General features: G+C 37.9%; 1 protein-coding gene across 2 annotated transcripts in view; it reads right to left on the reverse strand.

Moving 5' to 3' along the window:
• The window catches only part of PLPPR4 (phospholipid phosphatase related 4), a 53177-nt gene that overhangs the window by 11680 nt on the left and 27335 nt on the right, over window positions 1–14162 (reverse strand). For both annotated transcript variants that reach the window (XM_055586895.1, XM_055586894.1), the window contains exons 2-3: window positions 9614–9799; window positions 1934–2063 (exon numbers count right to left, since the gene is read on the reverse strand). In XM_055586895.1, coding sequence (XP_055442870.1) covers window positions 1934–2063; window positions 9614–9799 — 316 coding nt within the window. The remainder of the gene's footprint in view (window positions 1–1933; window positions 2064–9613; window positions 9800–14162) is intronic.

The following is a 14162-nucleotide window of genomic DNA, read 5'->3' on the forward strand; positions in this document are numbered from 1 at the left end:
AAACTGCTTAGCAGAATTGTACTCCCAGGTCTCTCTCCCCAGTAGTTCCTCATCCCAGCCACAGTAGGCAAACCCTACTGGATTGGTTCCTGGTACAGATGACTAGCATACCAGGAATAACACATGTATACCTGTGGCGGATTCATTTTGATATTTGGCAAATCTAATACAGTTATGTAAAGTTTAAAAATAAAATAAAATTAAAAAAAAAATAAAAAAAATAAAATAAAATAAAATTTCTATATAAGACTCAAAAAAAAAAAAACAAAAAAAACAAAAAAAAACAAAAAAAAACAAAAAAAACAGAGAAGACAGCAAGCCAGCCCTATGGTGAAAAAAATAATCATACAAGTACCGGGCTGTGGGAGGCTTCCTTCATTTTGTAATACAGAAATGGCATTCTTAAATCTCTTGATTAAGTTCTTTCTTTTCTCTTCTGGGACCAGTTTGAAATCATAAACTGACAAACCCTGATGCAGGCTTGTACATTCGAACTCCATTCTTACTTCAAGTTCCTTGCCTGGTCTTATCCTTGGGAGTCTAGCCTACCTGCTCCCTCTACACCCTGGAGTCATTCTGACTTGAGATTCTGATTCACGATTTGCTCATAGAAATCACTGTGACAGGCAGCCAGGTAACCTGACAGTGTTCTCCTTCTGGCCTGGCCCCTTTTGCATTTTCCTTCTCTGCCTGTTGTCACCTAACAACCACTCTCCCAGTTCTTTCTCCACTTATTCACCTCAGATTCGTGACCTTGGACCTTTATTTCTATATTCTAATTCCTAGCAGCATGTAAGATCTTGGGGAGGGGTATGAGTAAGTGAGGAAACCTACCCACCTCTAGGCCCCCAGGGCATGGGCGTGGTTGACTCTGGGACTGGGCTCTCCAGGATAAGATGGAGCATCCTCATAGTCATGAGGTTTTTCAGAGAGGTTATGTGCCCCTTTGCCACGGCATTGTGTTACATTAGGAAAACCTCCTCTGAGATCAGCTAGATGTCCTGAAGTTTTACTTCTTGGTCTTAGTTCATGATCCTGGTAAGGGGATTATTCTTGCTGTACAGTCTTTGTGGAGCAAAAATGTGCCTTTCTTAGTGGGGCAGAGTCTAGGGCATGATTTAGACCAGATTTTTTTTTTCTCCAGTGGAAGAGGTGATGGTACTTAATTTTCTATTAGGTATTAAATGAAGCTACCTATTCCTTTGAACTGAGAGGTTACAGGTGAAAATAACTTTTTGCTGATTTACTGGGAATGAATTAAAACATTCACAGTGGTGTGATGTACTGTGGCTTGACTTTTCAATTCAGTTAAAAAGAAAGGTCTGTGACTCAAATAATATTAAGATAGTCACATGCTAATCAGAAGAGATGAAGGTTTAGATGCTCATTTGACTCTGACACAGGCCTATGGATATTCTGTAGGTCTCATAAAAATAGGAGGTAGAGTTAGATGATCTAACCAAGGAAAAATAGCCTTGATGCTGTGCTGCATGGTGACATTTCCATGGACAGTAACTTCTGGATGAAAACACCGCAGGACAATTGAAATGGAATCACTGATGTGGCTAAAGTAATTTCTGAAGGGTTATCCATTTATATTGGTCTGCTGATATTTACTCTCCATTTTAAAAAATGAACCCAGATCCAAGAAACCATTTTAAAGTAAATTCATGATTCTACCAGAGCTAAGACAAAAATAAACTGAAATGCATGGCATACTGGCTCTCAAAACAAGGACCTTAACTATAACACATTGTGGATACAAAACTTAAATTAGGGTGTTTTTAACAGTTTTTTTTTTTTGTATAATGTAAAATTCATCATGTACCTGACACTATACATCTAAATTACAGCTTTAAAGATAATATCTGTAATTAAATATAACATTTCTATTTGAAAAACATTTTCTTTCTTTGTCGTTTCCCACACCCACCAACGAATCTGACGGCTCTTCTAAGGAACGAGTTGAAGTTGCAGCCTCCAGCGTTAATGTTGGGCTCCAGGCCAACCCCATTCCTTCTTTTGGACAGGCAACAGTACAGGATTCCTTCCCCTACCATAATCTGTGAAGACAAGAGGGTATTCAAAATGGATTCAATGGGTGCAGATGAATTATATAAGTTATCTCTTACATATGTATGCTCAGTTGCTCAGTCGTGTCTGACTCCTTTGAGACCCCATGTACCGTAGCCCGCTAGGCTCCTCTGTCCATGGGATTTTCCAGGCAAGAATACTGGAGTGAGTTGCCATGCCCTCCTGCAGGGGAAGTTATCTCTTAACATGCCATCAATTAAATTAAGTAAAGAGGTACCTTTTGTAGGCACTTTAGAGATGGGAGGATTTCTCCTGAGTATTTGCAGAAGCAATGAGAAGTAATCAGGGCATTGTAACTAGCGTAGTTGGATCTTCTGTGCTCCTACATACTGGTCAAAATTGTGATAGCATCCTGGCATTGCAATGTGGTTGCAGCATCCAGACTTTGGCCCTATGCCCAACAATACCCAGTGTTACTTAGCTGATTAATCACATGGTGACTGATTCTGCTCTGATGCTTAGAATCTTGACATTTTATCCTTAAAACTATGAAAACAAGATGCCCAAGGAGAGAATAAAATAAGTACCAGAGTTAGAATCAGGAATATTTTATTAGCATATTATTTCAATAAAATTTGGAATTGGGCAGAAGGATCACCCATGTAAAGCAGACATGAAAGTAGAAAGGTTCAATCTAAAGCAGAGCTATCTGCTAAAATTTTCTGTGATGATGGACATATTTTCTGCTTTGTCCAATATGGCAGCCACTATTGAGCACTTGAAATAGCACTGTTGGCTATTGAGCACTTGAAATTTTTTGCTACTGCAATCGAGGAGCTGAAGTTTTAATTTCATTTCATTGAACTTAGTTAATTATTTAAAATGTAAATCAATCAGATTTAAAATGAAATAGTCACATGTGGCTAGTAACTATCCTATTGGAGAATGTAAATTATAAGAGAATCTATCTAGGTAAGCAGTAACATTTGGATGAAAATGCTCCAGGACAACTGAAATAGAATTTGATGTGGTTGATTTCTGAAGAGTTATCCATTCATACTGAGTAATGTTGAGTAATGGTGGTTCGGCAGTAAAGAATACTCCTGCAATGCAGGAGACTGCCTACAATGTAGGAGACATGGGTTCAATCCCTGGGTAGGGAAGGTCCCCTGGAGAAGGAAATGGCAACCCACTCCAGTTGCCTGGGAAATCCCATGGACAAAGGAGTCTGGTGGGCTATAATCCATGGGGCCCAAGAATCAGACACATCTTAGCAACTATACCAACTACCACTACCAGTGAGTAATACGTCTTAAGAATGAAATATTTAGAAAATACACAGTATTCAGTAAACAGAGGACCATACTTATGATAAGGAACAGCACACTTGCTGTTGGATTCTAAGACACAGGACATCAGTGAAAAACTCAATACATTTAGGCATCATTTCCGTCAAGAACTTTCCCTTGAATCCCTTACTATATCCTAAACTGAAGTATGCCCCCTTCCATGTGGCTCCCTTAGTATCTTGTCCTTCCCTCTAGCATAGCTGGATTATTTCTCACTTGACTGTGACCCTCTGCGGGGAAACCATCTTTTTGCTTTACCTTTTATTCTCACTGTCTAGCACAGTGCCCTGCATTGCGGGGTTTGCTTTTGTGACCTTCACTGTGGGATTCTCATTGGCTAATTACCTTGGGCATTTGGGCTGGTGGTTATTAACAAAAGTAAAACTTGAAATAATGTGGTTTTTTAAATGCAAAAAATCAAATATTGGGGGTTACTGTGCCTCAGAGATTATTGTGAAATTAGCATCAGTATGGCTAAAAATGTGGAAGTGAGAAACTGGGAACAGGCAGTCCCTTAGGTATAAGTGATCATGTCACTTTAAAGATTATCACTGTGACTGGGAACTGAAATATATTTTCCAAGGAAAAGTTCCCAGTTCTCAACACCTACTTAACATTTATTTTATAAAGTACTTAAAATTTATGATTTTTAAAACTCATGACTAAATCTATGACCTTATGCTTCAAATGTTCTGTCTGATATATTTAGTTCCATATGGTGTGTGTACAATTATAACGAACCTTTATGTGTATAAAAACAATTTTCTTAATAAAATTCTACCAATAACTTTACAAGCGTGAAAATCTTGTGGCATACACTGATAAACTCCTTTATGGATAATTATATAAGTAATCAGAAGGAATTTTTTTTCAAATCATTGAATACTAAGTTAATTATACTTTTTGAAAAATACCATACTACATTATCACTTCAAGTTAGACATAGAAACACAAAAGATTCTATAATATTCTGCACAGATAGATGTGACATGTTGCACCATGCAAGTAGAATAATATCATGATTATCCCAAATTCATCATTTCAAGAAAATTAACCACTCATTTCTGAAATGTGTCCTGAAATGCATTGAGAGGCTCATTTCATTTTCATTTCTTTAATAATAATTCTGTGGATAATTTTGTTTCTTTTTAATTATACATGTAAATAGTGATTCACATATTATCCTTGAATGCTAAAGTATGTAAGAATTTATTTGTTTAGTGTCATTAGGGAAATGCTTCTTGTCATATAACACAGCAGTCATTATCTCAAGTGACCTGGAAATTTCAAGAGTTTTCATTTATTTGCTTAATAAGCACAAAACTCATATGTCAGGAGAGTGCTTTCACACCCTGCTTTGATTATGGATGGAGGTTTCTTGTCAGTATTTTGACATCATCCAACTCTCCCACTCTCTAAGGAGCACATTAATTTTCTCTTCACACTACTATTCATTTAACCTTGACCTACATGTCACTGTATGCATTTTCAAAATGATTTAATTTGCTTTAAAGAGAGAATTCTCCTCAGGGAAAGGACAGTTGTTTCCTGATATATTTTCAAATATGCTTGCTTGTCTCCCCATTCTGAATGACATGCTGTTGTGATGCAATATGGTTTCAAGGATTAGGTGTTGACAACAAAATTATTTGTTGCTGTTGTCATTTGGAAATAGAAAACAGTATATGACAAGTATCTTCTCACAATATTCTGTTTATGCCGTATACAATCCTGAAAAGAAACAATACCATTTTGTGCATGTCAGATATCATGGACAGGTTTTTGAAAGAGATTCTAAAGTGACTGTTTCAGGGGAGATGCAGAGAGGAAATACATTGCTTATTATTATATGGACACTGCCCTTGGAAAAGCCGCTTAAAGGAGAGTATATACTCTCCTAAAGCTAAGGTTACCTCCCAGAAACAATAATACATTTCAATACAATTCTTCTATAAAACTGGATATGCTTACCCTTTAATCCCTTTATTTCCAGGGAAGAGAACATACACATGTTTTCTATTCATATAGATTTCGGAAAGATTTATGATAAGCCTCAATATTCTGTGCTATTTTCCTTGAGGATCTCCAAAGGACTAAACAAAATGCTTGTTTCATTATCACTTAAAAGTAAGTTAAAAGTTAATGTTAAAGATGAAAATTTAAAGACAGTTTCAAAAAATAAGAATATACATTTCACAGACACAAAAGAAGTTTTATAATTTTCTGTGTAACTATACAAAGGCAGGTAATTTTTAAAATATCTTTCACAGCATCAAAAAAAGAATCTGAGGGGCTTCCTTGGTCCAGTGGTTATGAGTCCACCTTGCAATTCAGGGGACACTGGTTTGATCCCTGGTCCGGGAAGATCCCATATGCCATGAAGCAACTAAGCCCATGTCCCACAACTACTGAAGTTCATGCTCTCTAGAGCCTGTGCTCTGCGATAAGAGAAGCCACCACAAGGAGAAGCCCGCATACCACGATGAAGAGTAGCCCCTGCTTGCTTGCTCCAACTAAAGAAAGCCAGCACACAGCAACAAAGACCAAGCACAGCCAAAAATAACTAAATAAATTAAAAAAAAATTTTAAACCTGAGAAGCAAACATCACATGAGTTATATGTAAATGCCTGTATAAAAAAATCAGTTGATCTTCCTTTTGTAAAGAATATAAACTTCCTTTTAAAGAATACTACCCATGTGTGGTCTTTTGTTTTGCTTTGCCTTCTCTTCATATGAATGGGTGAAAATAAGAAGCACCTCTGCTTACACAAATGGACTATTTCTGAAAGTGATTTTCAAAGGAAGAATTCATCCTACCTCTCTGGCTCCCCCACCATTCCATTTTGGAACAGATTAATACTGCCAAAAAGAAAAAAAGAAAATGGCATCCTTGAACACAGGGAATTAGAGTCTGTTATTTTCACTTTCAGGAAGAGTAGGGAAAGAAGTTGGAGCAGTAACATATGTAGTAAGTTTAGAGACAGAATCATGGTTCTGGCATAGCAGTCCCCAACCTTCTTGGCACCACAGACTGGTTTTGTGGAAGACACTTTTTCCACAGATGGGGGCAGGGATGGTTCCAAGATGATTCAAGCACACTACATGTGTTGTGCACTTTATTTCTATTATTGTTACATTGCGGTATATAATGAAATCACTATATACCTCATCATAATGTAGAATCCGTGGGGGCCCTGAGCTTGTTTTCCTGCAACTAGGTTTGGGGGGGATGAGAGACAGTGGTAGCCGCTCCCACCCAGCTTGCCTCACCACCTCAGCTCCACCTCAGATCATCAGGCATTAGATTCTCATAAGAAGCGAGCAACCTAGATCCCTCATGTGCACAGTTCACAGTAGGGTCCATACTCCTATGAGAACCTAATGTTGCCAATGATCTGCCAGGAGGTGAAGCTCAGGGGGTAATGTGAGTGATGGGGAGTAGCTGTAAATACAGATGAAGCTTCACTTGTTTCCTAATGGGCCATGGATTGGTACTGGTCCATGGCCCTGGGGTTGGTGACCCCTATTTTAGGACTATAGTGACATACAGACACTATAAAAACCAATGTTTTGGGAAAAGGCTTTAAAACAAGGGAAAATGAAATTAGAAATTTAGAGAAGATATATGTTTAGAGAGTAAGGTGTAAAAGACAGTTATTTGGTGTCCATAAAGTCAAGATTAGTTTTACCATCAAGTTGTTTACTCAAAATCCATGAAGGAAGTGTGGAAGAAAAGAATCACTGACATCTTGGAATATCCTGAATGATACGGGGAAGATCAGGGACCCAGCAGTGTAAATATCTCCCTAGTTTGCCTCTCCTCCCATAAAGAGGCACGCAACAGCTTATGGAGGAGGCCCAGGGGCAACCTCAGAATTCAGGCAGTCTTTGCCAAAGGAGTTGGCACTGGGTTCCCCAGGTCAACTTGGTAGAGGTAGTCATAGCAAACTTGTTCTTTCACTTCTCAAGGCTCAAGAAAGAAAGTGTTGACTCAGAATGCCCCAGAAAGCATCCTTAATTGCATATTGAGAATTTATTACTGGAAATGAGGGAGTCAGAAAAGCGGGAAGACAATGATGAGGCCAAGGTCATTGGCCCCAGGACCTGTAACAGTGTCAGCTAAGGGATCAGTGTGAAATAAATGAGGCTGGCAGGAAAAGCCACAATTAGATGTGTTCTCCTAGCCACTTAGTCTAAGACCCAGGGAAGAAAAACTTCTGGGTATATAAAGAAGAAATTATGTAATTGATGAAATGTCATCATAGTCTCTTCAGTAGAGTCACAAGCATTTGTATTTTACAATTGTACTTCAAATATATGAATTACAATAAATTTCTGCATTATATTCCAATTAGGAGAAATGCTTTCTGGTCTACTAGATTTAAAACATGTATACTTTTTGCTTTTGTCAAATATCTGGATGATAATAGATTTTTTGGTAAGTCATTAGAGAAATGACCAGAAAATACTGTTACTCTAAACAGGAGCGAAAGTGAAGTCATTCAGTCATGTCTGATTTTGTGACTCCACAGACCGTAGCCTACCAGGTTCCTTGTCCATGGGATTTTCCTGGCAAGAGTACTGGAGTGGGTTGCCATTTCCTTCTCCAGGGGATCTTCTCAACCCAGGGATCAAACCTGGGTCTCCCGCATTGCAGGCAGACGCTTTACCGTCTGAGCCACCAAAGAAGCCCACTCTGAGCAATGTTGCATGTTAGATATGCTTTTAGTCAGAGTCTCAGCTGCTTCCAAGTACATCATTAACAGTTCCAATCATTCTGGAGTTACTGAAGTTCAGATAACTCATTTCTTAAAACTTACAAAGTGTTTTGAGACCAAAAGGTCTCAAAATTCATCTTTTAAGTATGATGAAGTTCTAGGAAAAATTAAGTTTCAGTTTTATCTTCTGATAATATTTCATGTAATTTATAGTGTAAATAGAATGCTGTTGTTTAATGTGAAGAAATTAAAAAAGAAACAAATCCAAGGGTATACAAAAGGTCAATGCAGAGACTTTTCTAAAACTGCCATATAATGAACCAGAATAGGCCAGTTCTTTAGGGGATCCTATAAAAACTCCATTCAAATACAGCTTTTTATTTAATGATCACTTCCTCTGACATTCATTAGCATCATAAAAGTAAAGAGTTCCTGCTGTTAGAAATAAATATTATTTACCCTGAAACATGATTCTTGTCCTTGTAGGCAGGTTTTGGGGGCCAAAGAGATGCTATAAAGACTATGTTTGTGTTATTTATTAATAAATTTATTGAAAAATATCTAATTCCCAATTTGTATGTTAGCAAACTAAAAATAACTACATTTCTAATTCATTTTCAATAGGTTAGGTCATTTCTTTAGGTTAAACATTTTAAAATCCAAATGCTTATTCTGAATCTAAATTATTTTATTTTGTGGGGGACAGGAATGTGAGTTGTACCCTCTTTTCTGTACAGTTGTGCATGCTCAGGGCTAAGAATCAATAAAAAGTGCTAATCTGCTAAAATTGATAGCAACATGCACTTTGAAGAACAAAGTTTGTTGGCTATAGAATTATTTGTTTTTTTCCCACAGTTTCTAAGACTTGAGATATGGTATGAATGCATGCTGCTGCTGCTGCTAAGTTGCTTCAGTGGTGCCCAACTCTGTGCAACCCCACAGACAGCAGCCCCCAGGCTCTTCTGTCCATGGGATTCTCTAGGCAAGAATACTGGAGTGGGTTACCATTTCCTTCTCCAATGCATGCATGCATGCTAAGTCACTTCAGTCGTGTCCGACTCTGTGCAACCCCATGGACAGTAGCCCACCAGGCCCCTTTGTCCATGGGATTCTCCAGGCAAGAATACTGGAGTGGGTTGCCATTTCCTTCTCCATGAATGCATGAGAAATACATTAATGAGGAAGTGTATCAGAAACTTATTGTTTGTTTTTAACCCATTTATTACATGAAAGTGAAAATTAGTTGCTCAGTCCTTCTGACTCTGTGCGACCCCATGGACAGCAGCCCACCAGGCCCCTCTGTCCAGGGAATTCTCCAGGCGAGAATACTGGAATGGGTTGCCATTCCTGACTCCAGGGGATCTTCCCAACCCAGGGATCAAACCCAGGTCTCCCGCGTTGTAGACAGATTCTTCACCATCTGAGCCACCAGGGACACCTCATTTATTACATAAATGTGGTCATTCTTAGTCTTCTGGGGCTGACAAACACAATTTGGGGGCAATTCTTACCGTAATTGCAGGTCCAGCAAAAGCCAAGCTAAGCAACATGAGGAAAGGAATTGCCTCCTGGGTGGGTTCAATGTATGGCATGCTAAGACTCCGGTCATAGCAGCTGAATCCAGAGTGCACGGGTTTGAAGACATCCGTGAGTTCAAGGAAATACAGGCTAACCACCGATGATGCCAATATAGGCAACTGAGAATGAAGGACAGAGAAGATAAATTTATTTTTCTACACAGGTCATACATAGAATCAGTACATACTGAAATTAGAAACACAAGTGTTTTCCATTTTCTCTTACTACTCCTCTCTGATCTCAGAATTAAAGTCATTCATACTTACTATTGCTTCTGCCTTCAAAATAAACTCTAATTCATCCACCTCTGTCACCAGCTTTCTCTGAACCCACGGCATGCCTCACCTTTGCTCTTGGATTACTCCTAAATGCTGCTCCACTTTCACACTTACCCTCCCCATCCCATCTATCCAATTTCTACCCAGCATTCTAAATATTCTGAAAATATTTTATTTTAGGTCATATTGCTCCTGATTTTAACTACTCCAGTGGGTCCCCTTTTGCTTGAATAAAATTCAAATTTTACACCATTGAATGCATGACCTGGCTCTTGCTTCAGTTTCTTACATCTTTTTATACCATATTTATACTATTCCCCAGCCCCCCACTGTAGAATCTGCCTACAATGCAGGAGACCCGGGTTTGATTCCTGGGTCAGGAAGATCCCCTGGAGAAGGAAATGGCAACCCACTCCAGTATTCTTGCCTTGAGAATCCCATGGACAGAGGAGCCTGGCAGGCTACAGTCCATGGGGTTGCAAGAGTTGGACACGACTTAGTGACTAAACCACCGCTACCAGTCCCCTTGGGCTTTACAGGTGGATCTGTGGTAAAGATCTGTGCCTGTCAAGCAGGAGAAGTGGGTTCCATCCCTGAGTCAGGAAGATCCCCTGGAGAAGCAAATGGCAACTCATTCCAGTATTCTTGCCTGGAGAACCCCATGGACAGAGGAGACTGAAGGGCTACAGACTATGGGATAGCAAAGAGTTGGACACAACTTAGTGACTAAACAGCAGCAGTAGCAACCAGCCCCCTAAGCACTATAAGCCAATGGGTCGCCCCTTTTGATTGAGACATAATTGACATATATCAACATATAATATTATATTAATTTCAGGTATGCAACATAAGGTTTAATATTTTTATATATATTGCAAAATGATCCCAATAAATTTAGTTAACATCCATCACTACACATACTTAACAATTTCTTTTTTATGATTAGTACTTTTAAAATCAACTCTCTTAGCAACTTTTAAACATACAATACAGTATTATTACCTATAGTCTCTACATGAACATTACATCCCTAGGACTTATTTGCCTTATAACTGAGCATCTGTGACTTTCAACCCCCTTTACCCATCTTGCCCACTGTCATTCCCCACCTCTGGCAACCACCAGTCTGTTCTCTATTTCTATGAATTTGATTTTTTTATTGCTATTGTTTCTTTGATTCTACATATAGATGAAATCATATGATATTTATCTTTCTCTGGCTGACTTATTTCACTTGGCATACTGCCTTAAAAATCCATCCATGTTGTCTCAAATGTCAGTATTTCCTTCTTTTTGAAGGCTGAATAATATTCCATGGTATATATGTACCACATTTTCTTTACTTCTTCATCCATCAGTGGACACTTAGGTTGAATCCATGTCTTGATTACTGCAAACTATGCTACAATGAACACAGTGGGGCATATATCTTTTCCAGTTGGTGTTTTAGTTTTCTTTAGATAAATACCAGGAAGTGGAACCACTGGATCATCTGGCACTCTTATTTTTAATTTTTTTTAGAAAACTACTGTTTTCCACAGTGGATGCACAAGTTTCCATACCTAAACAGAGCACAATGGTTCCCTTTCCACCACATCTATGTCAATACTTGTTATTTCTTGTCTTTTTGAGGATAACCATTCTAATAGGTGTGAGGTGATACCTCATATGGTTTTGATTTACATTTCCTTCATGATTAGTGATATTGAGCATCTTTTCCTATATCTATTGGCCACTGTATATCTTCTTTGGAAAATTGTCTATTCAGATCCTTTGCTCATTTTATAATCAAATTGCTTGGGTTTTCTTGTTTTGTGGGAGTTTTTTTTTTTTTGTTTGTTTGTTTTTTTTTTTTTTGCTATTAAGTTGTTGTTGTTGTTTAGTTGCTAAATTGTCCCTGACTCTTTGCAATCCCATGGACCATAGCCCAACATGCTAGCCTCTGTCCATGGGCTTTTCCAGGCTAGAATACTAAAGTGGGTTGCCATTTCCTTCTCCAGGGGATCTTCCCAACCCAAAGATCAAACACACGTATCCTGTATTGCAGGTGGATCCTTTACCACTGAGTCACTGGAGAAGGCCCTATTAAGTAGTATGAGTCCCTTATATGTACTTTGGATATTGGCCCTAATTATAATAGATTTTGTTGTTCAGTTGCTAAGTCATTTCTGACCCTTTGCAACCCCATGGACTGCAGCACAACAGGCCTCCCTGTCCCTCACTATCTCCTGGAGTTTGCCCAAGTTCATGTCCACTGAGTTGGTGATGCCATTATAATAGATAAATGATTTATAAGTACTTTTTTCATCTGATTAGGCTTCCCTCATAGCTCAGTTGGTTAAGAATCTGACTGCAATGTGGGAGACCTGGGTTCAATCTCTGGGTTGGGAAGATCCCCTGGAGAAAGGAAAGGCTACCCACTCCAGTATTCTGGCCTGGAGAATTCCATGGACTTAGTCCATGGGGTAGCAAAGAGTCGGACACGACTGAGCGACTTTCACTTTCACTACATCTGATTGGCTGTCTTTTCATTTTTTGATGGTTTCCTTTGCTGTGTAGAAGCTTTTTAGTTTGCTGTAGTCCTATGGTCTTCACTCTTACCCTGTAGCAGTCAAATTCATTTCTACCTAGGGTTTTTGCATGTGCTGTTTCTTCTTTCTTTTGTGTTCTCCCCCAGCTCTTTGAATGGCTTTTCCTTATCATTTAATGATGACTTCTGTATCATCATTAAGAAGGTAGTCATTGATCCATCTTTCCCTCTACCCCCATCATCATCTTTTCATTTCTTCATGACGTTTATCATTAACTGAAATTGTCTTATTGATTTAACACTTCACTTATTTATTTTTCTTCTCCCCTCATCTCCCACTGAAATACATGCTCCATGAAGTGAGTCTGCCAATGTTATTTATTGCTGAGTCCCCAAGGTATAGAATTATTCCTGGCACATGGTAGGCATGCAATATATCATTTCATAATTTAATAAAACAATAAATGCCTGTTGATAAATGACTAATTGAATAAACAAGCAAATATTAATTCATTACAATAACTAGACTAGAGTTACCAGATTTAGCAAATGAAAATACATCACTCAGTGAAATTAGAATTTCAGATAAGCAATAAATCACTTTTAGAGTGGTCCCCATGTAATATTTTGGAGATACTTATGTTAAAAATTGTTTGTCTGAAATTCTAATTTCACTGGATGTCTTCCAGTTAGTCTGCTAAACCTAAACTAGGCACAATTTACTTTCTAGACTTTGTGTCATAGATTCAATTATTCATTCGTTCAACCTACAATGTGCCAGGTACTATGTGGGTCCTTCCTATGATATGGCAAACAAGACATGGGCTTGGTGATTAAAGATCATAAGCTTACTTAGACACCTATTCTCAGCTAGAGAAAACTACTTCAAATATAATGTCCAATGCCAGGTCTTTCAGAATCTGAAGACATAGATTTCTACAACATTGAAAAAATTATCTATCCTAAGGCTTACTTACTAGTGGAGGAAACAATATTTATTTAACAAAGCAGATCAAGTTTTGTTAAAAAAATATTATTGACCATCCACAATTTCTGGTCATCTGGTTTAAAAATAAATAAATTTACAAGACAGTATTATGTCTTCTATTCCCAATATAGTTTTTGTAATGAGGTGAGAATTAAGTTTATTGGAAAAATTAATAATGTATGAAACTAATCTGGCATTGTCTTTCTGTTTTTCAGATGGATGCTTTTCAATAGAGAGAACAAAAGCCTGTAAAAACACTTACATTTTTCTTATTAAAATCCATGACCATTTGACCACTCTAAATATCTGGTCATTCCTCCTCACCATTTCCCTCTCCTGTAAGAAGTAGTAGCTTCCAGACCTGACCAATAAATCAACACTTTATGGTCTATGTGCACAATTAAGATTTTTCCATTTAAATCAAGTTAAATATGTTCTGTCTTTAATTCAACAAATACTTTAAATAGCACTCAATATGACAGATAATTTTCTGTCTTTGAAATTTTAATTAATTTTATTAATTTTAATTCATCTAATTAAAAACTTTCAATTATGACATAAGTGCTAACTATTTGGGAGGTACTTATGCTAAACAATTATTTATACTTTTCAGATAGATAAGCTCAGTATCCTCTAGCAAGTAGAAGTGGTTGGATTTCGAATCCATGAATTGTAGCCACAAGGTC

This window comes from Bubalus kerabau, chromosome 6 (genome assembly GCF_029407905.1).
Source record: "Bubalus kerabau isolate K-KA32 ecotype Philippines breed swamp buffalo chromosome 6, PCC_UOA_SB_1v2, whole genome shotgun sequence".
Classification (NCBI taxonomy): Eukaryota; Metazoa; Chordata; class Mammalia; order Artiodactyla; family Bovidae; genus Bubalus; species Bubalus kerabau.